General features: G+C 51.4%; 11 protein-coding genes across 11 annotated transcripts; 4 read left to right on the top strand and 7 right to left on the bottom strand.

Annotated features, from left to right (window-relative positions):
• Window positions 1-105: 105 nt before the first annotated feature.
• EDD37DRAFT_465483 (Alpha/Beta hydrolase protein) lies at window positions 106-1449 on the bottom strand. Its single transcript, XM_062813019.1, has one exon. The coding sequence runs from the start codon at window positions 1155-1157 to the stop codon at window positions 270-272; it is 888 nt and encodes a 295-aa protein (XP_062669218.1). The 5' UTR covers window positions 1158-1449; the 3' UTR covers window positions 106-269.
• Window positions 1450-1672: 223 nt separating this feature from the next.
• On the bottom strand, window positions 1673-2669 carry EDD37DRAFT_658559 (uncharacterized protein; the record flags this gene model as incomplete). The annotated part of the gene is made up of 2 exons (XM_062818983.1): window positions 1673-1792; window positions 1854-2669. 2 exons carry the CDS (start codon window positions 2667-2669, stop codon window positions 1673-1675), a joined length of 936 nt encoding a protein of 311 aa, XP_062669217.1.
• Window positions 2670-2856: 187 nt separating this feature from the next.
• On the top strand, window positions 2857-4216 carry EDD37DRAFT_465485 (uncharacterized protein). The gene is made up of 5 exons (XM_062813020.1): window positions 2857-3108; window positions 3165-3223; window positions 3273-3647; window positions 3700-3739; window positions 3811-4216. Exons 1-5 carry the CDS (start codon window positions 3043-3045, stop codon window positions 3937-3939), a joined length of 669 nt encoding a protein of 222 aa, XP_062669216.1. The 5' UTR covers window positions 2857-3042; the 3' UTR covers window positions 3940-4216.
• EDD37DRAFT_465486 (uncharacterized protein) lies at window positions 4217-6018 on the top strand. Its single transcript, XM_062813021.1, has 3 exons — window positions 4217-4478; window positions 4535-4681; window positions 4743-6018. The coding sequence occupies exons 2-3, from the start codon at window positions 4549-4551 to the stop codon at window positions 5969-5971; spliced, it is 1362 nt and encodes a 453-aa protein (XP_062669215.1). The 5' UTR covers window positions 4217-4478; window positions 4535-4548; the 3' UTR covers window positions 5972-6018.
• Window positions 6019-7384, bottom strand: EDD37DRAFT_465490 (uncharacterized protein). Its single transcript, XM_062813022.1, has 3 exons — window positions 7043-7384; window positions 6576-6994; window positions 6019-6529 (listed from the first exon to the last, which is right to left on the bottom strand). The coding sequence occupies exons 1-3, from the start codon at window positions 7198-7200 to the stop codon at window positions 6066-6068; spliced, it is 1041 nt and encodes a 346-aa protein (XP_062669214.1). The 5' UTR covers window positions 7201-7384; the 3' UTR covers window positions 6019-6065.
• A 1133-nt stretch (window positions 7385-8517) lies between these two features.
• EDD37DRAFT_465449 (glycosyl transferase) lies at window positions 8518-10088 on the bottom strand. The gene has a single exon (XM_062813017.1). It carries the CDS (start codon window positions 9959-9961, stop codon window positions 8783-8785), a length of 1179 nt encoding a protein of 392 aa, XP_062669213.1. The 5' UTR covers window positions 9962-10088; the 3' UTR covers window positions 8518-8782.
• Window positions 10089-10867: 779 nt separating this feature from the next.
• Window positions 10868-12445, top strand: EDD37DRAFT_465466 (acyltransferase family-domain-containing protein). The gene has a single exon (XM_062813018.1). The coding sequence runs from the start codon at window positions 10966-10968 to the stop codon at window positions 12418-12420; it is 1455 nt and encodes a 484-aa protein (XP_062669212.1). The 5' UTR covers window positions 10868-10965; the 3' UTR covers window positions 12421-12445.
• A 447-nt stretch (window positions 12446-12892) lies between these two features.
• On the top strand, window positions 12893-14536 carry EDD37DRAFT_682852 (uncharacterized protein; the record flags this gene model as incomplete). The annotated part of the gene is made up of 2 exons (XM_062819819.1): window positions 12893-13407; window positions 13531-14536. 2 exons carry the CDS (start codon window positions 12893-12895, stop codon window positions 14270-14272), a joined length of 1257 nt encoding a protein of 418 aa, XP_062669211.1. The 3' UTR covers window positions 14273-14536.
• A 916-nt stretch (window positions 14537-15452) lies between these two features.
• Window positions 15453-17537, bottom strand: EDD37DRAFT_465279 (putative 3-beta hydroxysteroid dehydrogenase/isomerase family protein). The gene is made up of 3 exons (XM_062813016.1): window positions 16975-17537; window positions 16263-16917; window positions 15453-16186 (listed from the first exon to the last, which is right to left on the bottom strand). Exons 1-3 carry the CDS (start codon window positions 17216-17218, stop codon window positions 15622-15624), a joined length of 1464 nt encoding a protein of 487 aa, XP_062669210.1. The 5' UTR covers window positions 17219-17537; the 3' UTR covers window positions 15453-15621.
• A 320-nt stretch (window positions 17538-17857) lies between these two features.
• Window positions 17858-19206, bottom strand: EDD37DRAFT_658552 (glycerophosphoryl diester phosphodiesterase; the record flags this gene model as incomplete). The annotated part of the gene is made up of 2 exons (XM_062818982.1): window positions 17858-18911; window positions 18965-19206. The coding sequence occupies 2 exons, from the start codon at window positions 19204-19206 to the stop codon at window positions 17858-17860; spliced, it is 1296 nt and encodes a 431-aa protein (XP_062669209.1).
• A 1400-nt stretch (window positions 19207-20606) lies between these two features.
• Window positions 20607-23049, bottom strand: EDD37DRAFT_465259 (MFS transporter). The gene is made up of 3 exons (XM_062813015.1): window positions 22556-23049; window positions 22104-22497; window positions 20607-22051 (listed from the first exon to the last, which is right to left on the bottom strand). Exons 1-3 carry the CDS (start codon window positions 22701-22703, stop codon window positions 20851-20853), a joined length of 1743 nt encoding a protein of 580 aa, XP_062669208.1. The 5' UTR covers window positions 22704-23049; the 3' UTR covers window positions 20607-20850.
• Between the last annotated feature and the right edge of the window lie 1172 nt (window positions 23050-24221).

The raw sequence follows: 24221 nt of genomic DNA, 5'->3' as shown, positions 1-24221 counted from the left end.
GGAACAACATTCGGCATGAATGAACCGTAGGGATAGGACTACCCCAACACTAATGCTACCCCACAGCTAATGGGACATTGTTAAGCAATTCTGCTGGTTATTTGCGTCGATATCAGCTGCCTGCTTGTGACCTTGGCCGGCTGGAACGGAAAATAGTCTACCAGAATTTGATGATGTCGCAGCCCTTGGGACGCTCGGGAACCAACATGCACAGCACATGGGCTATGAATCAGGTAGAATACTCGTCACACACGTTGTTCCTCAGATCACTACAGACGTGCTTTTGTTGGTGTGCCATCCTCGAGAAACGCCTCAAGCACCTTATTGTACATGTAAGGCGTCTGCACAAATGCCATGTGACCCGTACCCGGCATCTCCAAGAAGCTCGAATTGCGTATGTAGCTGTGAAATCGTCGATGATGGTCGGGAGGAATCCAGTCATCGTGATCGGCAGTAACTACCCAGACAATAGGTGCTGCAGAATGCTCACCTCGTACAGGAACATTGTGAAAGGTTTCGGCGCTCCAGGACGGCTCTCGCATCCACATGTCCACGTACGAGCCTATAAACTTCCCGTAGTCAGCAGCTGGGTTGAGCACCTGCCACTCCTGCTCCATGCGAGCGAAGTAGTCCTTCACTCCTTGGATTTGAGCCACCCGCTCCCCATCAGTCTTGCGGTAGTCGTCAATGGCAGAGTAGTGGAAAGCTCTCTCGACGCGATCAGGATGTTGGGACAAGAAAGACCACGAGACAACGCAGCCTTCCGACCAGCCAATCAAGGTGGCTTTCGGGATAGAATGATGATTGAGCAGTCCAAGAAGGTCCTCTGTCAGCTTGTCGTAAGTTAATTTTGCATCGGGGCCTAGAGGAGATCGGCCATGACCCCGAAGATCATAGACGATGATGGTATATTTGGAGGCGAAGTGTCGGATTTGATGTCCATGATAGCCCGAGTGGCTAACACCGCCGTGCAGAAAAATCAAGGGAGCCTTCTGTGCATCGAGAGTGGTTTTCAACGGTATACCGAAGACGGCGTGCCACATCTGAACGCCGCTGGGCAGATCGAGTAGACCGTGTGTTTGCGCAGTCGAGAGATCTGGGAGCCCTGGGCACTCGGGGAAAGAGTCCCAAGGGAGGGGTTTGCCAGTCATGGCCATTTGAAACTACAGCTCGACTTAGTATTCGGGCAGGCAACACCCCTTAAAGATTGATGATTATAAGGAGAGGTTCAACCATGATGGACCGGACGTGTTTATGCCAGGTTGGTGGCAGCTCGTGCCAAGTATGTTGGAGCGAACGGCATTGCCAGCGTGCCCGCATCAGGTTACGAATTTCACGGCCCACGGCGACGGGGGTGCCACAACAACAGAGGTTACCCCACATGCTTTGGACTCGTGTCACCATCACCTGCAAAACGTGGCACTTGCTGACCGCCGTAGCCCCTAGGCTCCAGATGGATACAGGACACTTCTACTCCGTACTGGTTGACCACAGGGCAGCGACTCCCTAGAACCCTGGGAGAACTGTCGCTCCACGTTCGAGGTGCTCTGTGTCAGACATTGTCACTCTTGCTGGGAACCAGTTCGGCAGTAACTAATCGTGCTTTCTGACTGTAGGTAGTAGCACTGCACTGTATTGAACCTCTTTCAAGGTCAGAGTCCATTGATGCCTGCTAGTCAAAGTCGCCGAATATGTGCTTTTCATGCTCTCTCACATAATCTTCCCACCTTGAGGCTTCTGGAAATAACTTCAGCGTTTCAGCTTGATTGCGCACACCTGTTTCGGGCGGATGCTAAATGCTCAAGTCAGTCATACACAGCACAAAAGATCGTACACGCTGCTGTAAGACATACCGTCATGTAATATCTCGTCATCCGGTACAAGTCTACAAATATTTCTCCTTTCTCCTGGGTTTGCTCGAGCTCTTTCTCAGTACATTCACGTGCCCGGATATCACGACCAGTTACTTTCGCGGCAGTGGCCGCCATGTCCCTGGTTGTAAGCCATTCGACTACCAATTTCACGTCTTTGTCCAGATACTGCTCCGGATGCACAAAGACCTGTACGATCCATGCTCCGATCTCTCTCCCGCTGAATGCAAAGAAAGCGCAGTCTGGCGGGATAGTGTTGAAATCAATCTCGTAGAATGTACCACCCGTCGCAGCATCTTCCTTTTGTGTAGGTCGAAGCTGCATCTCGAAGTTTTCATAATATGCTGCTGTGTATATTGAGGTCCGTCCAATTCCGGAGTCCAGGAGGTAATCGTTAACTTTGGCTTTTGAATCGAAGTGCCAGATGTCCAGGTCTCCCGAATGTTCCATCGTGGACCAGACAAAATGCTTCACACCCTGTTCTTTCGCCGCATCAATCATGTTCTTGCCTTGGCGCGTCTCCGCATTCCAGCCATGTTCCCAGCAATTCGTCACGGCATAGATACCGTAACAATCCTGGAACGCACGCCGCAGACTGTCGACGTCGTCCAATTCCGCTTGGACTACTTCAATCCCTCTAGCGAGGAGCTTTTTCGCAGCGACACTGCTCGGCTTCCGCGTGAGTCCGCGGACTCGAAACTGACCTGAAGTGACAAGATGTTCAATGACGGAGCCTCCTTGAAGTCCTGTGCATCCGGCCACAGCGATAAGTGGTCGTACTGCTTTACCGGTATCCATTTTCAGCAAGAAGTTATGCAAACCTCCGGAACACAATCGTGGTGCCTAGATGTCGTAGTTTGATGTCTGCTCTGAGTGCTTCGCCATCCAGTCACAAGAACTTCACGACTACGGATGCAATTCGTGTGCCGTTAGAGCTCTGCGGCGAGTTTGTGTTGTGGTAGACTCTGCCTATCTCTGTTAGAGGTTGAACCCGTCCGCCGATCTGCTTCTTCATGTCACCCAGCAACTCTAACCGGTACTCGGGTGGCCGGCTTCCTGCTAACGTAATTGGCTCCAATGGTATGCACTCCCGGAGTACCCCAGCCGAAAGCCGGAGACTGAGCAGCGGCATTGCCATCGATCATGTGTCTGGTTTAAAGCTGCAACAACAATGAGCTTTGCGAGTGTTCATACAACAAGCAAGATGGCTCCCGTACTAGAACTCATTGTCTTCGAGGTCCGCAAACTTGACTTCTCCTCAGAGATATATTTGCTGACGAGACGCCCGTGAAGCACAAGGAAATTAAGGACATTCAAGAAGCACTCGAATCTTGTCTTGCGATTTTTGAACGGTGACTATTGATGGGACAATGATAACCTGGCACTCTCTGACCGTCGCAGTGCACATGGCGTGCAATCTGCCTTCGTTGGCCCTGCGCAGGATGCTGCCAACACCACTGTCCTGGCCTCAACGTGGTCGTCGTACGAGAGCGTGATCCAATTCGTTAAGAGCGAAGATTACGCCAAATTCTTCGAGAAGCTTCAGGCCCTGACCACGGCCGAGAAGAAGCCAAGCACGACGCATTGCTATCTCTCCGACAACCCGAAAGATGATCTCGAGGTTCTATTCACCGCGAAAGCCATAGAAATGGCACCGCTCACGCTCTTCGGAGATAAAGTCCATCAACACTATATCAACTTCGACACTGCCGGGAAGATGATCGCTGCTGCTCCAGGCTACGTCGCCCAGTTCCAGGCACCGCAGATTGAGGCCCCGTGAGTACTTTCATCGTCTAACTTTTCATGTCTTCTGATTCCTGTATCATAGGTACAATCAGTGGAGCTTGGTCGGTTGGGATTCGATTGAGGTACGTGGTCCTCAACTCTCTACCCCGCCAACCCACACACATACAGTTGCTCGTGGCTGATTGTAACATAGCTGCACCATGCTTTTAATGATGCTCCAGAATTTGCCGAGTTTTTGAAATTGGTTGCGCCAAATGTGAATCTGCCGGGGCCGCCACCCATTATCCATTGTTGCTTTACGAAAGTGTTTGGTAACTTGTGATGCGGGAGTTTTCTAAGCAAGATATGACAAAATCAGAGAACAATCCTATATACCAAACTTTTTGCTGTAGGGTGCTTGTCGTAGACACCTCCACACCGGGCTACAATGGAATGACAGTTTCGACAAGGCGACAACCCCCGAAATGACTCTGCCGCGCGGTATCAACGACGGCGAGGTCGGATGTGCTGCGTCCGAGAGTTTGCACAAGCATTCCTGGAGGACGCAGGGTAATTGTGGGGACAAAGTGCAAGTCGTGCTTTCCGGCAAGCTGTTAGTGTCAGGTAGCAGTGGTCGGGGAAGTCTTGAACATGTCTCACCTCGTCAGTGGAGTTGGGGACACCACAAGCCAAGCCATGTATTCCCTTACGGGGGGCACCACGCCTCCATAAGAGTGTGGGGGACGCCATCCACATCCACATCCGCTCACCCACCGGCTCCCTAATGCCGCTGAACCCCAAGTCAGGTGACCCTCACGGTTCATTCCGGTCTCGCGATATGAGCCAATTTGAGATGGTGATAAGGAGTGGTTTCAGAGCAGCGTAGAAGAATAAACAATCCCCGCTGAGATTGCCAGGAAGTAACACAAGATCTACAGCATACCAGGGCAATATGACAAAGAAGTCTGGCATCAAGGTCATCATTGTCGGAGCCGGCTTCGGCGGGCTCGCGGCCGCCATTGAGTGCTCCCGGAAGGGTCACGATGTGGAAGTCTTCGAGCAAGCACCAGCATTTGCCATGCTAGGTACGACCACCCAATGCACCCTTTCCCTCTAGGCGTCGTGGCCACTGATAATCATGGACAGGCGATTTGATTGTGATGACGCCAAATGCATGCCGAGTCATCGCAAAATGGGGCAATGTTCTGCCAGAGGTCGAGAAGCGGTGCGTTTTTGCAAAGGAGGCCACCATCCACAACGATAAAGGAGAGGTACTCCATGTTCAAAAGATGATTCTTGAGAACAATGGGTTTCCCTTCTGCAACACTCACCGAAGCTACTATCAAGCAGCCTTCTATCAGTATGCGCTCTCGCTCGGAATCAGAGTCCACATGAACGTGCGAGTGACTCAGTATTTCGAGGACGATCACCAAGCCGGCATCGTTGTGGATGGAATCAGGCAAAGTGCTGATCTGGTGATTGGCGCAGATGGCGTGCATAGTCGATGCCGGCATTTCGTGACTGGATCAACAGACAGTCCTGTTTCGTCAGGCTTTGCCATTTATCGTGGCTGGTTTCCACTGTCCGCATTGAAGGACAATCCTTTGACGGACGCCATCAAGCACGGCGGGGATTCAATGAACGCGTGGATTGGACCCGACGTTCACGCTTTTGTGACAGTCTGCGGAAAACTCAACAGCATTGCGTATGTGCTGACACACAAGGATGAATACGAAGCAAAGGAGACATGGTCTTTTCCTGGTAAAGTACAAGATGTGTTGAAAGCCATCAACGGATGGGATCCAGCCTTACAAGCTATTGTAAAGGCAACACCGGCGAGCAAATTGATTGACTGGAAGTTGCTGTGGCGAGATCCAGTCAAACAGTGGGTGTCGTCCAAGGGCCGGGTCGTGCTACTCGGAGACGCCGCTCATCCTTTCCTCCCTAGCTCGGGGAACGGGGCCAGTCAGGCGATCGAAGACGCAGCGACGATAGCGACGGTCTTGGAGCTGGCTGGCAAAGACAAGGTGGCCTTGGCCCTGCGAGCATACGAGTCGTTGCGCTATGAGAGAGTTTGTCTCGCCCAAAGAAATGGATTCGAGACCCGACACCGATGGCATAAGACAAATTGGAAGGAATTCAACAAAGATGCAAGCACAATCAACCTGCCGCAGCCCGACTGGTTATATGCTCACGACTCTGAAGCTTACACATATGACAGATGGGACGACGTAGTCGCATCTCTGACACAAGGAAAGCCTTTCAGCTCGACAAACACTTACCCAGGCCATGTCCACGAGGATTGGACAGTAGCTGGGGTCATGGAGGCTGAGAAGGAAATTGCACCGCCGCCGGCACTACGTGCTCGTCTATGAGGAACGGAGAACATTGAAGGGTATTGTGAGCAGATGTTTCGAAATAGTGGCAGGTCTGATTCTCAGAGCTACAAGCGACAAGCCGTCGCAATCTTCAGCATGGTAGCGTGTTTGTCGTGTTGATCCCCAGATAACCGGCCAAGCCAGCCTTTTCCAGCACTTCAATGACATTCAAATTGATGGTCAAATTGTTCGACTGCAGTGCCTGGTCGTAGTAAGGGAGGTCCTGGCCGTTGTAACTGGTCCGCTTTGTGACTATGTCGACAGGAAAGACCCCACATTTGTACTTGTTGAAAAGCAGGGTCACGACCGCGGTCTGATTTGTGAGGGCGCGAAACGGAAGAGTGTTGTTTCCGGGTTTTAGCACCACATTATGAAGCGTCGAGTTGCCGATGAGTACGCCGTCGGTGTACATATCCATGGTCAGGTTGCCCATTTCATAAGTCGTCATGCTTGGGTTGGGCATGAAGACGGTGCCATTGGCGTTACTCCCGTCTGGTTGGGCAGTTGTGAGAAGTTCAAAATCAGTAACATTGAAGCCTTTGAGGCCGTTCATTCCTAAGTTTGGTGTCAGCTAGAGCCAGAAGAACACCGGGAGCCCTACCTTTCAAGACGATCTTTTCATTGTAGTTCACGGTCGTTTTCTGAAGTTTCCCATACTTCAGTCCACCCTTGCCCTTGATATAAACGACGTACTCGTCGCTCAAGAGACTGGTCTTGGCATAATCATAGAATTGTTGCTTGTTTTGAATCTGCACTCTCTGGCTAACGTTTTCTTCTGTGCCGTTGGCGGCTTTCAAAGCGGGGATTGAGAGCTGTGCGAATGGAACATCGGAACCTTCGAGGCAAAGGTCAGCCTTGAAGGCATCGAGTTGAGCGTGCAAGCTGGAGTTCGACAAGAAAACGCTGTTGAGTTGCAGATCGAACGCGTCCGGGGCAGGATTGAGAAGCGACTGGGAAGTCACTACTAAGCGCGACTTGTTGATTTCTGACTGGGCTATGTGCGGGTACGCGACAAAGACGCTGGCAAGTTATTAGAAGGATTGGGGCAAAGTAAGGGGTCCAACATACACGGGCAAGGTCACCACAAGCACAATGAGAATCAATATCAAGAGATGAATCCACCAGAATCGAGGACAATGTCGCTTGAACTTCTGCCCGAAGGTCTTGTTTGATCCGACTCCTTCCTCAACGTGCGTGGGACTCTCCTTTGGTACCTCAATGGCCATGGCTTCGAGCGGATGGGAGAAAGGCGGAAGAAAGGCAACCGAGCTGGCTTTGGCGGGCGAAGGGCTCTCAAAGAATGTTCAAGCAGGAAGAATTGAGGGTATGGAGTTTGTGGACTTCTCAGGTGTGCGAACATGTTGTGCCAGTCACCACTCTTCCGGTAGCCCATGGCTGTCCGAGGCTCGTTCACAGAAGCGCGGAAGTATAGGCGGGGATGTCTCGATGCAGTAATCGCAGTGGAGGAATGAAGCTTGCAATCTCTGGATGTTGCTCAATCAGTGTCTGCGACGGCCTCGAACCTACCGTCAGCATCACATGCAATCGAAGTTCATGTCTTTACAGTCGAACCACGCGGCGTCAACCGAGGATGTGGAAGCAACACATGTCAGATTGGCCATTTTCTCGGCGGGGCTGGTGAGGTTGTGTAGCATCAAAATCTCTCAAGTTTGCGGTCGAGGTTGAGATTGATTAGGATAAACAAGGAAGCTAAGAAAGTTGCAAGGAGCGCATGCACGATGGAAATGATGTGCCCCAGGAACCCGACAAGGCTGATCCAAACATGGAGCCTCATCCGTGGCAAGCTCGACCACTGAAAGGCTCTTCCCGGGCTCCTTCCAGCGACGATCTGGGGGCTAGGGCTAGGGGGCCGACGCATGGGGTCTGGGGGCTTAACAGCTTCAAACTAAACTTTCTTTTGGCGATTGCGACCTCTTCCTTCTTTGCAACTGTCAGCGTCAAGATTTTTGTCGCGCCTTTGCCATTACGTGATGGCGCAGCGTCTTGTGCCTTCTTTCTCGGAGATCGACAACAACCTGGACTTTCACGAGCGACCTCGGCATCTCTTACAGTCTCGAAATTACAAGCCTAGTTGTTAAAACTGATTGTTATGGACCTCGATCGATCAGCCTACTCCCCAGCAGCTCCACCACGAAGGACCCAACACAATGCGACGGGTTCACATTCGTATTCCTTACCCCATGAAATACGGTGTCAAGAGCTGGGAAGATATGACCTTGCAGTGAGGAGTCAGACAGAGGGCGTCGTTTACGAGTGATACCGTCAAGTAAAGAGAGTTCCCCGTATCAAGAACGTCCAGCGACAAGTCTCTATCAGGGGCAGGACTTTACAACAGGTCAGCTGCAATAGCTGTACCGGAATCTCTTGCCTGCTCTTGTGGTAAAGCAGCCTGCACCGGGAAATACCGGCTGGCGCAACACACGATGGAGCATCACTCTAATCCGATTCCGATCTCGACAATGCGTTCTGTGCGAGTGGTACCATGACTCCACCGGGGCGTGTTCCTTTGTGACCTGGTGCTGCTAGGCGAGAGACCTGCTGAATGACCTGCGCGAAGGCTCGTCAACCCAAACCCTAAGGCTGCTATTGACACATTATTGTGGTACGCGCAGATGCATTGTTGTGGCAGAAGACCCAACGAAACGGACAGATCATCAAACGGGCACAGGCGGCCCTACAGCTCCCACCTCTTTTTTTTCAATACTTGCAGGAATGGTGGTCGCCGCAAACAGCGTTGAACTTTGTTCTCGAATATGTACTGACTAGTGATGACACGCTAACCACCCTTTACGGAATGAGCAACTGTGCTTCTGGGGGTACCACCACCTCAGCGTTAGCGTTGGTGGCCTCCTTCAAAGCAATCTGACTTGCCTGCTCTTCCGGCGTCAGTGCGTCAAACGCAGCTTTGTTGGCATCCCACTCTCGGACACAATTCGCATCCCAATTGCATCTTTCGACCTCACCATGAACGGGATGCATGTACCGTGGATGGGATGATGGCCAGCCAGACGCGTGATAATGATGCTTGACCAATGCCGTCTTTGCGTTGTGGTTCCCGGAGTCTGAATGGCCTTGCCCTGCTGCAAATGCTTCAACAGTAAGAACCAGGATGCCTCCGACAAGCTTTGACTCGCCCATATTATGGAAGCAATCCCAGCTGACGTCCTCACCTGTTCGTTTTGCCATATCCGCCAATATCGCCTTTGTAAAGGCCGACGGACCTGTCCCACTGATCACTCCATCAAAGTCCAGCTGAATCTCCGATATGGACACTCCTTGTTCCCTCGCGACATCGTTCAGCCACTTCAAGATATTGTTGATGAGCCTCATCATCACCCGAAGTCGTGGCATGCACATGAATGTCCATTGGCAAAATGATTGACATTTTGCTCCCAGGATGCTATGATTTCTGAACTCGGGCTGATCAATTTCAACGCCAATGACCATGTCAATGTCTTTCTCCTTGTATCGACTTGGTATGAAGCGGTCAAGGGGCTTCAAAGCTTCGACATCAATGTCTGTGTACACGCCGCCCTCGACGTACATGACCAGGTATCGCAACAAATCGGCCTTTATGATCTTCGCAGTGAGTGACCTGTACATGTGCACAATGTCTGGTCGGTTGAAGCCAGCCGGGCCAAAATGAGTCTCCACATAGTACAGGTCGTTCTGGTCTGTCAGAACTTCGTACCTGTGTTCTGGGTTCTTCGAGATCCAGGTTCTGGCTGTTGTCAAATCTCGTTCTTCGAAGTCGAGAGGATCAACCTTCCATGTCTGCCAGATCTTCTTGGGAAATCTCCCGCTGGCCAAACTAGCATGATATGACACTGCGACACTGAATGCTCCCATTGGTCCAGCTGTTGACAGACATAGGGCCAGTAATAGCAATATTAGGCATACTGGCAAGGCTCTTCGGATCTGTTTGGGCAAACAGCCGCCTAATACAGGTGTTGTTGGGTCGTTCATTTGATGGGAGAATCCAGACTGTGAGCACTTGTTAAACAGTGGCAGGGTTGAAGCAGATTGATCTTTTATGGCCGCTAGGGTATCGTCCTTGAGCAACTTGAGGGGCGTCCGAAGCTGGGGCTTGCATGCCTTCCGGCCTGTTCTCCATGACGACCCTGCTGGAGAATATGAGCGGGGGCGCGAAATCTGGAGATGTGAAATGAGTTTGTCTCGAAAGCTCTGACGTCGAGTCGGGCACTTACGGACACCATAGTCAGGGTTCCAGGAAGAGGCTGTCACAACTCACCATTGTCGACCTAGGTATGGCTTTGCTGACAAGGATGAGGTTACACTGCAACGCTGTAGCCTTGCTCGATGTTGCACGGAGATATGTTTCCATTCCTGTTCTAGCACAATAGCTGCCAACAATCATTGGGTACAGTGTTGCTTTTCGGGGTTATTGACAAATCAGCTTTGACCTTGATACTCGCCTAGTCTCACATCAATCCCCCACAAACAACAGGACTATTGACGCTTCTCTAGAGATCGACAGAGGTGACATACAGTACTCTGAGACTATCTCGTTATGCAAGACGCCGTGGGGAAAGCATCTCTACGCATTGATGTTGGCCAATGATATTTCAGTTGAAGGTGTCTTAGGTGAGCAACCCCGGACTGACTCCATCTCAGATCCACAAACCGAGGCTCTCGAAAGGTGGAGTAGGACTAAAGGTGGATTGATACATGTGATTGCTGGTATGTCGACATGATTGTTAGGGAGCGTGCTTGAATGACAACAGAGAACAAGGTCCAGATGCCTCGGAGCCATACTTCATCCCAAATGGCATGTGATGGGGACCTACACTTCGGACAAATGCTGTGCAAGAACGAAAAAGCTGGGATGACATTGCTGGATCCCGAGTATCGACGAGCGAAGCTTAACGTCCCTTCGATCACCTTTTTCTGAAGCTCGACACCCACTGTCTTCTTTCTGACCTGGCTTTGTCTTTCTCGTCGGTTTCCAAATGTCTGTTCAAAGCGCAAACCTCCTTGAAAAAGGCTATTGGGAAGTGACCAGCTCCAATGAAGAACGCTCTACAACTACCAGAGCCAAGCAGTGGTGCATTGACCTTGTCAAGCCATCCTGTGTCAAGAGATGCCCAACACGAACAGAAAAGCTCAGACGCACAGCCTACCTTGATGGGGTCAGAGGCTTTGCAGCATTGCTCGTATATTGGGGTCACCATGAGCTCTGGGCTCACGATGCGCTGGGTCCCGACCGCATTCTCGAGAATGCTTATGGTTATGACAATCAACGCTATCTTGCATGTCTGCCTGGAGTACGCCTCTTCTTTTCAGGCGGGCACTTTGCAGTTACAGTCTTCTTTGTCCTGTCTGGATATGTTCTGTCGACCAAGCCAATGGCGATGATTCATGCTGGAGAACACCTGAGGTTGGGAGACAATCTGACGTCTGCCCTCTTCAGGCGATGGCTGCGACTATATCTCCCTGTTGTCTGCACGACCTTCCTGTACATGAGCTCGTGGCACCTCTTCAAGTATCGTGCAGACCCAGAACCCAAATCAACTTACACCGAAGAACTATGGAGCTGGTATGCAGAGTTCAAGAACTTCAGCTATGTGTTCAGAGCTGGTGGTGATCCATGGTTCAGCTACAGCTTTCACACATGGTCTATTCCCGTCGAGTTCAGAGGTTCGATTGTCGTCTATACAGCTCTTCAAGCGTTTTCGAGATGCAGGAGGAATGCACGTCTGTGGAGTGAAATCGGCTTGATCCTATACTTTATGTATATCGTGGACGGCTCGTTTTGCGCATTGTTCGTGGCTGGAATGCTGCTTTGCGATCTGGATCTGCTCGAGCAAGGTGGAGACCTCCCACATTTCTTTCGCAAGATGGCATGGTGCCAATCATATCTCTTTTACGGCCTGTTCATCATCAGTCTCTACCTAGGTGGTTCGCCGTCTTACAGCTCAGACATCCATGTCCTGCGAGAGTCTCCTGGCTGGTACTATCTGTCTTTATTGAAGCCACAAGCTGTCTTTGACTATAAGTGGTTCTACTTGTTCTGGGCCTCGACATCCTTCGTTGCATCAGTCCAGAGGATTACATGGCTCAAATCATTCTTTGAGACGCGGTTCAACCAATACCTAGGACGAATCTCTTTCGCATTTTACCTGGTCCATGGCCCGTTATTGTGGTCAGTCGGCCATAGGTTGTACGCGGCAGTTGGATGGACGAAGGACTCTCAAGCCATCAACATACCTGGCTGGATCAGCATAGTTCCACTGCCGAAGATTGGGCCTTTCGGGCTGGAGTTGAGCTTCTTGCTCCCTCATCTAATACTTCTGCCGCTGACTTTGTGGGTGGCCGAGATGGCAACGACACTGATTGACGAGCCTAGTGTCAGGTTTCCGCAATGGTTATATGGTCGAACTCTGGCTCGAGCAGCCAAGCTGTAGAACGCACAGCATACGAGAACAAATAGTGACATTTGATTCGAGAGATAATGTTAGGTAGGTACCACTTGTAGGGAATATGCAGCGTGCCCAAGCCGGCCAAGGTCACACTGTGCTGGGCGAGGGTTTGCAACATTACTAGTATACAGGGCCCAAATGGACGAGTTGAGCAGGTCGAGTAATGAAAGATATTGATGATGCACCAGTTGAGTGGTTGATCTGTACAATTGCATTGGCACATGGGATAACGCCCATGTCAACATGTCGCAGGTAATGCCGTGGGCGATCGCTCTTGACGTACCTCGGCTGACAGCTTGCAGCACTGTGGTGCTACTGTAGGTCTCACCTAATTTACCCCGGGGGTTGGTCGTTGCGGGGATCTTCAGGTCCAAGATATAAGCACCAAAATTCCCAGTCAATGCCTGATGCAACCATCTCAATTGTCCCCTCGGCGTCAAATGTCCACGCACGGACCATGTTGGTCAAGGGGCACAAGCCTTTACCTATCTGCATTGCTTTCCTGATTTTCTTATCTTCTGCGACTCTCATTTTCTACTGTCGAAACTCTCTGGATTCTCCCTTTCTCAAGCGCATCTGGTCCACGACTGGTCATGGTTATTCCGCAAAAGCGCACTTTGATCAGCATGTAGCGTCTTTCGAGCTTGCCAACAGCGAACTTGGTTCTGCGCGGCATGACATATCGGAAACTCATGTCGAGGTCTTCTCGGTCTCAGCAAAGGACAAGAAGTATTTTCTGATCGAGTTTGGCGGCGAAGAAGCCATCAACCCAAGCGTAATACCACATCCCACGTTACAGGATACGTGGACTATTGTGGCCCAACAACGGAGAAGCCTCATTGCAAGCTCTGTATGGTACGCCGAACTCGTCTGCGATGCCAAATTCGTGAAAGGAAAGCTAGCATGCATCAAACCACCCAAGATACTGCCTATAGCAGTCACATCGGGTGACAAATGTGTGGACGACCTATCGTAATTCTCACTCAACATCGGACCCCACGACGCACGCGTGTTCTACGGCCCTCATTCGCCTTACGTTGTCTATGGTTCCAACTCGGCCTACACCTGCTTCGGACAATGGATTCAGGACTTCAGGGTATTGGTGGACTGGACCTCAGAGACCATCGCTGGCAATGAGTACCGGGTTGCCACGGAACTCCAACGACCGCCCCCGATTGGCGCCGTTGAGAAGAATTGGTTCGTGTTCTGGGACAAGGAAGGCGATCCATATATTCATTACGACATAGCACCTCGTCGTGTCTTTGCGAAGCTGGGGTATGGTGGGTCTGTGGGACAAGATCTGACACCATGGGCTGCGGCTAGCGATGAGAAGTGCATGCAAAATTACATGCCGAAGGTCGCTGATCAGCTGGAATCCATTCATCAAGCGACAAATTCTCTTTCAATCACGCTTTGCAAGCGATCAGACTTGGGCTGCGAGCCAAATGACTCTAATACCTACCTGATGACCATATTTCAGCACAAAAGCTTCTACTCTTTCCACAGTGTGTATGAACCATATGTTATGCTCTTCAAGCGCGCTTCCCCGTTCGAAATCCATGCCATATCATCAAAGCCAATCTGGATTCATGGTCGGGCAAAGGCAGGAGAGACCCAGAGGCCGGATGGGCCGGAGTTCGAGGTATTGGGAACATGGAATCAATCCGAGATGGTGTATGTCACCTCGATAAGTTGGAAAGCACATGGCCAGAAATACCATGGATACATCGATGACGTGGTCTTCATCAACTTTGGAATCGAGGATGCAAAAACCGCAGGTATTGATGTTCTTGCGGGAGACCTCGTGACAGCTATCGGGCTATGCTTCAACTCTTGAATTGGTGGACCTCCCCAGACTATCCGTCATGCTTCATGTCGAACGTGGCTTCACCACTGTCTAGTGGATAGTGCTTTGCCACGGTCCGCTCTGTGGCTTTGATCGATGCGAGCAGGATGTTGTCCTCTAGAGGTGAGGGAGAGCGTGAGGCGACCTTCATCTCGTACTCGGTGAATCGACTGGCTTTGGTCTACATTAGCTGGCAACTTTCGACTGTTCTACAGAAGAGGGGGGTCATACTTCATTTGCAAACATTCAGAGGGAGGTTGAGCTTTAATCCCTTTGATCATTGGCTCTCTGCGCCGCGGCGAGGATGTCATCCTGGGTTTTCCGAGGGGCATCCTGGGCCTTACTGAGAGCATCGAGCTTTTGGGAGATCGCACGTAAACCAGGCATACCAGCACCTAGCAAGCCGGCTTCCAGAAACAGTGGCACCGTCTGACAAAGGAGTACATCGACCATTTAAATTGAAGTTCTGCAGGTTTCCGACAACGGGTGCCTTGACAGCAAGCCAGTAGGGATACACGATGGAGCTGATGACCCTCTTTCTGACAATGCATAAAGCTCTACAGGTGTGTGCGAAGGACTTTGAGACGACAATAAGAAGCAATACTCATCTGCACCTGACGAGCGACACTGGTCAGACCGTGCCACTTTTTCTGGAAACAGGCTTGCCAGTCAGGCTGTTCTTTGGGCATGTCCTGGTGGAAACCTTCGATGAAGGCATTGAGAATGGAGATTTCCGATTTCGCTGAAGGGGATGGGCTGTGGCAAGACATCGCTGTCTCGGAAGCCGAAGTTCAGGAAACGTACCAGAAAGCTGCCCATAATCCTGCCTTGTGGATATTAACAGTTCTGGTGCTGTCACAACAAAAAGTGCTGCGTGGCGAGGGAGAAGACTCGTTTACCGAAGGAAGATTCATGAGCCCAGAGCAGCTTGCACAGTATGTTCGGAAGGATGCACAGTTGAACTCAGCCGTAAAAGACGTGGTTTCGAAGGGAGACTGGGAGAACGTGGCTGATATTTTCGGAAAGCAAGGCCGGGATTCCAGAAGTTGAGCGCAGTAGGCGCGAAGGGGCGAAGCAGAGCAGAAAGCATACGATAGAATGTGTGAGCTTTATGACAGTGCAACATCTAGCAGTTTCGATTACGGAGGAGTGAAGTTTAGTGCTGCTTACCGTCGTGTTTCTTACCCTGACGAGAATGACCACATTAATCAGAATGAGCGCGAATACCGAGCAGAACAGCACGAAATTGATACTGTCAGCATAGTTCTGATAGCTTCAGATAGCATTAGAGGACATCCAGAGGGCGACGTGGCAAAGCGTTCCAGTAGCCTCCATCCAACTTACCTTGCCACCCCTATGGGTGCTACTGGCACGTTGTTATCAACGAGCTTGATATCTTGAACATCCTTCTGCACTTTTGAATCGGTCTTTCCTGCGGCCAATTTCGCTTCAACCTCCTCGTTCCAATCTCTGACATGGAGAGAGAGTCCTTCAAGCGTGCCGGTCCCGGTATACCCTAGCTCCTCCCTTGCCTTGGAGTCGTCGTACACGATATTAACGGTCGAGTAGTTGAACAGGGCTGGTTGAAGCATGGCTAGATCGCCCCGGACTTCGGGCAGAAATCGGAGATAGCGTCTCTGAATGCTACTGTAAGCTTCGATGATGTGCGAAATAATCACGATCGGGACAGCGCCCGTGGTCGGAAATTTGATTGGTGTTGTCGGATGTGCTGTGACTTCGAGGAAGCGGTAAAGGTCACCGTATGTGAACGGGTGACTCATGTCGTCGGTCACTGCATACACTCTGCCACCAAGATCATGGGATTGCATGCGAGCTTCGTACAGTAGATGTGCGAGAGAGACATTCTGAGCGGACACCACCTGCAAGGCGACGTTGGACAACCAGCTTGTTTTGCAAAGTCAGTATTACGACACACGCAATGAAAGCGACGCAATGCAGAATGAAAAAAGGCCACACGTACCTTGGCATACCGCCTCTCCTCAAATAGTCGTATACCACACTGCTGGGATTCGCGTCGCCGTGGCCGTAGATGGCATGACCAGGTCTGATAGCGCCTGTGCGGAAGTCGGACTTCTTGTCGTCGGCATCCCGGACCAGCTTCTCAGCCCTGGCCTTGGAGTAAGCGTAGCAGCCGGCAAAGTCTTCCAACGGTCCCTCCATGTCGTTGGGCTCCGCATTGTCCGAAAATTGGACGAAACTGTCAGGGTATTCCTTCCACGGCGCAAAAAGCAAGTTCACCGGCTTCATCGCAATCGATACGGAGGACGTCACAATGAAGACGTCACATCCCGCTGACTTTGCGGCATTGACGGCGTTCCGGGTACCCTCGACATTGACCTTCATGAACCGCGGGAGGAGATCTGCCTTGCGCAAGCCCGGGTGGATGAACGCGACCGTGTAGAACACGGTAAGCGGTAAGTGGGCGTGCTCATGCGGCCAAGGATGTTCGAAGACCTTGGCCACGGAGCGGGCATCAGTTACATCGGTCTTGAAATACGGCACATTGTGTTCGACGGCGCGCTGTCGGCGTGGTGCTTGGAGATCTGCGATTCGGACGGCATTGGGATCTTGACCCCGTAAGATCAGATGCTCGACGATCCAGCCACCAACGACTCCTGCACCATGTCAGATGCATTGAATCCAAGATGTCGAAGTCGCCCCGAGATTCTCACCTGATCCTCCGAACACGATATATCGCCTGTCCTGTTTTGGCGGCAGATACTTCTTGAAATCATCGTCCTTGCTGCGATACTTTTCATATGCCTCGCGGATAAGTTCATCGGTCCACGGTTTGCAGGTCACAGCGGCAACTTCTTTAGGTGTCTTCTTCAGGGCGCGATCGACGTGCAGGAGATAGCACGTCAATGCCACCAGGATGAAGCAGAATGCCCACAGAATATTCCCCGACACCGCCATTTTCCATCAACCTAGCATCATGCAGGATTGTTTCGGGAGTTGTGCGCGACAAGAAACAGTCCAGTTCCACGTTATCAAGCACGCTCACCTTTCATCCCGGGTCGTTGCACAAGTGGTGGGCGCCTGAAACAAATGTCAGATTCTTGAGGTCGTACACTAGCGGTGGCATGCTGCGGGAATTTGGCAGCAATGTGCCGAAGACCGATGCCATTGCGTGCGATCTAAGAAAGTCAAATATTCCATCTGAGTGTAACTTCTGGCACTTTGCCCAGCTTGGATAGTGGTAGCACCGCCTAATTGGAGATTCGAAGGGTATGTGACTATGAGTCTGGACAGGTGTGTGAGTTTCTCAGCACGAAACAAGCTCGATTCTGGTTCCTATCGACAAACTGTTGATAGGATAAGTAGTAAACACCCATGTCGGACATAGGAACATTCTCAAGGTCAAAAGGGTAAAGTGTACGAATACGTGGCATGCCTCGTATCACGTGATATCATGGCGCGAGAATAGGTTCGACAGTTGTATCTGGTTTATGAGCGTCTATGTACATTTATGTGATTACTATTGTGTTACCACCACTTTACCTCATTGAAGGGGTCGCCAGATATCATGAACTTGCCTTTTTGTCGTATGTCCGACTAGTTATTACCTGGCCCTTTGAGGTCCATGCAGTTCGCATAATAGGTAACGGTGGCCGACCAATCAGCGAACATGCCCTTGATCCCAATGTCACGGCCCATGATGTCGAGCACCTCATACAGTTGACCGTCGTAATGAACAGCATCCGCAATGGAAGTGTAGTAGTAGTCGTCATCTGCCTTCACGCGAGTCAAAGGCCCCGAACGCTCGAAGGACCAGGCGATGATGTCGAGTCCGGCATTCTTTGCGGTAATAGCATAGTCCGAGGGTACAATAGTCTTGTTGTCGGCAGCAACAGCAAGCAAGTAGTTGATGGGAGGAGAGATAATGTTGACGCCAGAGGCCTTCAAGGCGGGAAGTCGGTTCACGGCAGTGGTCCAGTTTGCCGGGTCATCTCCATCCTCATCGAGGAAAACAGCTTGCTTTCCGAATGCCGGGTACTCGTTCAACCAGAGATAAACATCGGCTGGCGTGAAGGACTGCGGCCACACGCGGCTGGGGTCGATGCCGTGGTTGATAAAGGTTTGCATGAAATCGCGAGCATATTGGGCTTGAGTGTAGCCTTTGAATGGCATTGGAACCTGGGAGGGTGGTGTCTTCAATTCGGGGGTAAAGTTGCGGTAACCTGGAAGGCTGTCTACCAAATCGATGTAGCTGTCGAGGGACATGGGCTGGGCACAAGTGTCGTAGAGTTCGGTGCGAAAGAATGGCACACCATGTTGGTAGGCCGCTGGGGTCGTGGCACTGGAGTTGGACCCGTCCATCTTGGAGCAAAGCGACATGAACTCATCCTTGGTGATGTCGGTTGTGCAGCAAAGAGCGGTAGCAGCATGGGTTGCATTAGCTGGGCTAAATGGCGTGTGGCATTTCGCAGCAAGTTCTGGTCTGAGGAGGATGTCGGTGGTCGTGTGCAGATCGCAGATTGAGTGTCGGCAAACCAAGCCCAGATCCGAAGTCAGGGCCGTGTCACACTCAAGGATACCAGCTCCCATGCGTGCACCAGCCATTGTCGACTCGACAGACTCCTCGGGGATCATAAGAGTGCCGCCACCCCTTGGAAAGTAAGCATGAAAATTCACAGGAACCATCACTTGAATGGGCTATACCTATGTCCGATACTCCAGGTCGTGATGCCGAAAGGCCCGTTCTCGCATGACTCCAGCTTTTGCTTGAGGGGGCCATCGGTCATGTTCTGAATAATATAGTAGGGTCTTGGTCCTAACGAAATATAGTAGTCATCTTTCGCTGTGTATGGGATACGATCAGTGTGGCCACTGTAGGTGGGGGCTGCAACAGCAAGCTCTACCAGCAGAGCCGTCAGGGCAATGGTGCTGATTGTCGTGCGCATGGTGAAGGGTAGAGCTGTAGCTTGCTGGATCCCGGTATCTGCTGGGCCGACTGGAGAGTGGAAAGGAGCACGAGTGGTATGCTCGTGCGCTGAGCGAACACTTTGTAGTCGAGGTACAGACCGAGCTTTGAGCTAAAGCTGCAAGCTTGAGCTTCGAGCTAGCTATCATCGTCAAGCTAGTCAAGCTATTTCAAGCTCCAAATACCGCCTAGTCAGCGGGAATGACCTACCCCTGCCAGCACGTGAAGCCATCGTCAGGATGCAATTGCTCAACTGGGTACTTGTATTGAAACTCAGGCTTCCACGACCTCGGATCGGATGAACACGAGAGAGTCAATCGGTCATACCTTGCAGCAGCTCCGCCTTGGTCATGCTAAGCACCTGAAAAGCTGGACTCGGTTTGCAGAGCGAGCGAATGGTGTTCAACGTTCGAGAACGTGGACTAATGTACCTGAGTTGCATCCGGCAAGGTAGTGTATGATTTGCGGGATGGTTGGATGGGGCTTACTTCTCGCACCGAGGGCAGGCCAGACATGAAACGGATCAGATCAGATAACGGCAGTCTTGGCCACGGTGCAATGCAAGACCATTCCTCCACCGTCAAGGTCATACTCAGCCTTGGCGGTAGAGAAGCGGCGCTTCCAGTCCAATGGCATTGACGCCTACCTGCATACCAAGGCTTGGACAAGGCCGTAGCTCCTTGGCCCTGGGAACAACCTGCAGAACTGATGATGTTGCGTCTCCAGGTCTCCTCCGTTGGAATCCCTCGGATGAGTGAGAATCGTCCAATGAACGTGTATAATGCAATCATGCTGATAAGGACCAGCAACCAATCTGGTAAACCGGCCTACGTCTACCATGCAATGCTGTGTGAGATTTTGTTAGCAACTTAAGAAGGCGGAACGAAGTTGAAGCTTCTGCCTCGGGGAAACCGGGGCAAGCTTGGCACCGCCGCTTTGATCATTCCAGGTCACATGACAGAGGTCACCAAAAGCAGCATCATCCGAAGGATTGCGAAACAGCAAGCCTTGTTACGTGTCGTGCGTGGAAATCCTTCGGCAGGACAACGGAGCCTCAGTGCAGGTCGACCACCCTTAGTACCACTCATGGGTCGATCTCGCACGATGGTATAATCAATTAATTCGATACCATACATGCCTCGCTATGTTCAGCTCGGTCGCATGCCAAGATCCGAGCTTGATTTCAGTGAAGCCTTCTCTGGATCTACTGGCGACTTTCCATACTCGGGGTATATCGACTACCAAGTGAAGTTTGTTTGCAAGACACCTCTTGATGGATGTTTACCTCGAAGTCTCCCCATCCTTCAATCGAGGTAGAACAAACATGCATGTGGTCGTTGGTTTTGTATTTCAACGACCAGCCGCATAGTGTCGCAAGGATGGCACCCGGTACGGACTACACGGTGCAAGAAGTCGCAGGTGACAAAAGAATGTGAGCACTGACAAGCGGTGGTGGATGGGACACTCGGGAGACGATCTAATCAATAGTCAAGAAGAAGCCATTTCCTGTTTTATCAGTTCAAGTGTATTAAGTCTACATTCGGGCTAACCACATACAATGGTCAAAAAGACACCATGAAAGTTGTATAGCAAAACAAGCTAGGCCATGATGACCAGAAAGCTTTTAAACGCTCTTCTCAGCAGCCTCCTCGCTGGTCAAACCCTGGTTTGCAGGCACGTAAGAATCCTTCCTGTTGTGACCTGAGGAGGTGGCGTCGTAGTTCTTAGTGCCAGGTACTTCGCCAGCAAGCTCCTCAAGAGTCTTGCGCTTGGTCTCGGGGATCAAGAGAGTGGTGAACACACCGCAAAGCATGAAGAGGGCGAAAATCTCCATGATGTGAGGCAACCAAGGGGTTGGGTTGGCAGTGGTGACGTGACCCCGGACCTTGAGAGGTCCGAACACACACTGAGCGATGATAGCACCGACTTTTCCAGAAGCGGCGGACAGACCGTGCGAGGTGGAACGGTATCGAGTGGGGAAACATTCACCAGGGACGATGAAGGTGGTGGCGTTAGGTCCAAAGTTGAAGAAGAATTGAGCGATAACGTACAAAGCCAGAAGACCATGTTCTCCGAGCTTGTGGTAGGCGAAACCAATGATGACGAAGATGATGGTCAACATGGAGAAACCCATGAACTGAATAGGTTTGCGTCCAATGGTATCGACAGTCGCAACGGTGACCCAGTAGCCAGGAATGGCACCAGCGCAGACAATGATCAAGTTGCCAACGGCGGTGTTGTAGAAGGTCTTGTAGACAGTGGAACCAGAGGCAAAGCCAATGGCCGTAAGAATGGTAGAGTTATTGAGAGAAAGACCGTAATAGGCGACATCGAGGAAGAACCAAGAACCAGCAGTCCCGAGAAGAACCTTTCCGTGTCTCCACTGGCCATAATGTCTCCAGAAATCTCCCCAAGAGGCCTTGGGTGTGTCTAGGCGGGTACGCGAATCTTGCAAGACAGCGGCACGGCTGACCTCGTCGGGCTTGCCCTCGCTTGAACCGTTGTGGTAGGCCTTGACGTCAGCGACAGCCTTCTCGGAATCGCGAGCGACATCGAAAGTGTAACGAGGAGTCTCCGGAATGGTGAGACGGAAGTACAGGGCAATGCAGCCAGGAACAGCACCGAAACCGATGATGATACGCCACATCTTGTCGACGGCAAGCTGGCAGACACCGTCGCAGTGGGCAACGGTCTTGGCGGTCTCTAGGGACTCCTTGAAGCCAGAAACGCAAATGAGAGCAACGATGGCCGCGGCGAATTGGCCAATCCCCTGCATGGCAAAGACAGAACCCATCATGGCACCTCTCCACTTGGTAGTAGCGAATCTACAATGACAGTTAGCAAAGGCAACTCAACACGGTGTTCCCGATGACTTACTCAGAAGTGATGATGGAAGACAGAGGATAGTCACCACCGATACCAACACCCATAAGCACACGCCAGAAGATGATGATGCCGACGACAGACATGGCAGGCGAAGGTGCGGAAAGAGACTGTGCCAGAGTTGCGAAGATGATGATAATGAGCTCGAGACCGTACATTCTCTTTCGACCGACGACATCGGCCAACCATCCAAAGGTGACTTGACCAATGACAGTACCACCAGATGTTGCGACCTTGATTGCGGTATCAGAGTTGGAGGGGATTTTGCCTTCCAGTTTGCCCCAGTGGGAGCCTTGCCAGTACACAACACCAAGCATGGGAGTAACCAAGTTGATGGCGAAGATATCGTAGGCATCGGTGAAGAAACCAATACCGGCGACCACGATGGCTGCAAGGTGTCAGCAAGTTGTAACATAACGCAATCTTTCGCAGAGAAGAACACTGACCTCGAATATGATACCAACCAAACTTTGCGTTGTCAATCTCAGCGAGAGCAAGTCGCCGACGTTCATTGGGGTCTTGAATGTGGGCAAAATCGTTGTTGAAGTTGTGGAACGCGGAATTTCCGCCGGAAGTCTTGTTAAGGTGGGCCATGACGGGCAAGCAACTTGTCACAAGAGTGTTGCCGTCTAAGATGTTGGACCAAGTAAAGTCCAATGAAGATCAACAAGGAGGCTTGCTTCTTGCAGCGAGGTGTGCGAAGAAAAGGTCAAGACGCTGTGTCCAAGCCGGCAGGCGTGTGCTACATATACCTTCCTGGCATGGGTGGCACCATGAGCCAAACAGATGTGGTGGAGACCTGAAGGCGAAGTTTGCGATGGCACTAAAAATTTTGACAAGGGCCGGATTTCGACGTTATGCAAGGCCAATGAAAGAAGCTGACAGGGGCACGCAGGCGCTGGCCATAAGGACAAAGTCACTGTGGGCATGAACCGAAGGCAAGCGACGTCTTGGATCTGGATCAGAAGAAGTCGACAAGTCTGGGACGAAGTGCTCTTGGCCCGAGAACTAGCTTGGGAGGGTCATGTACCAATGAAAGCTTAAGCAGGGGTCGGGAACGCGTAGCTTTCACGGAGGGTGACGATGGATTGCTCGCTCCGAGGGGCCACTTTGTTCGAGAAGCCTTCGAACCCATGGAGCCAAGCAGTGTAGTGTTACTTTTTCCAAGACCGGTTGTGATCAGTGCGAGGACGGCGCCCAGGACAAACCAGGATGAGCATCAAGGGAACGTGCGCCCAGCCTGATAGCCTAACGCTCTGGGCGCAGTTGCGGCTGATTTCACGATCATGATTGCTGTTGAAGATGCCCTAAAGACGAAAGAAGGACGTCGAGATGCGTATCTTTTTCCGATCCAGATCTGCAAATTGCCTCTTCTCCAGATGCCCATTTCAGGATGTCTGCCGCTGAGCAGCTATCGAATCGGGACGTCAGCAAAAGCCCAATCGAGATCGCAGAGGCGAGCAGGGGAAGACCTGGGGTGTCATTGCTGCAGGATGACACGGCCTCAAAGGCTCAAGCATGCCGAGGCTCTAATTATGCGGGTTTTCCTTTGGGTTCGTTCGTGCGGTATGCTTGTGTCGTATGCTACCATCAACGTGGTTTGAACGATTGACATTTGGGAAATTTTCAGGTCTAGCCATCGAGCCTTGCCATTCAACGAGTCAGCCGGCCCCGTCCTGTTAGGCAACGGACTGAGAGATGAAGATTTTGATGTCCAGTCGGGCAAACGCGACGGGCGCAGCAAAAGGAAACGTGCCTGGAAGAAAGTGGCGGCGCCTCGACAACCAACGAGAAAAGGAAATTGGTGGCATGCCCGGGCCAGTCCATGCCAGTCTGTGCCTTTGGTGGATGGCGACAGCTTACAGGATGGACTAGATGGCGGAAAGCGGGCTTGATGCTGAATTCGTGTCTAATAGTCCGAAGTCGACAGGGCACGTGCCGGCTAGTCACAAGTCAAGCTTCACCCACGTTTATGCTTGATTGGTTCTAATTCAACGACATTCAACTTTCGAGCCAAGCCTTCTCAATACCAAATCTTAGACTCATTCAATTGTCAGAGGTTCACTCGTACACAGAGAGAGAGAGAGAGAGAGAGAGAGAGTTGCACCTGGA

This window comes from Exophiala viscosa (assembly GCF_022695815.1).
Source record: "Exophiala viscosa unplaced genomic scaffold EDD37scaffold_7, whole genome shotgun sequence".
NCBI classification, from domain to species: Eukaryota; Fungi; Ascomycota; class Eurotiomycetes; order Chaetothyriales; family Herpotrichiellaceae; genus Exophiala; species Exophiala viscosa.
This window is presented reverse-complemented; position numbering and strand designations above follow the sequence as displayed.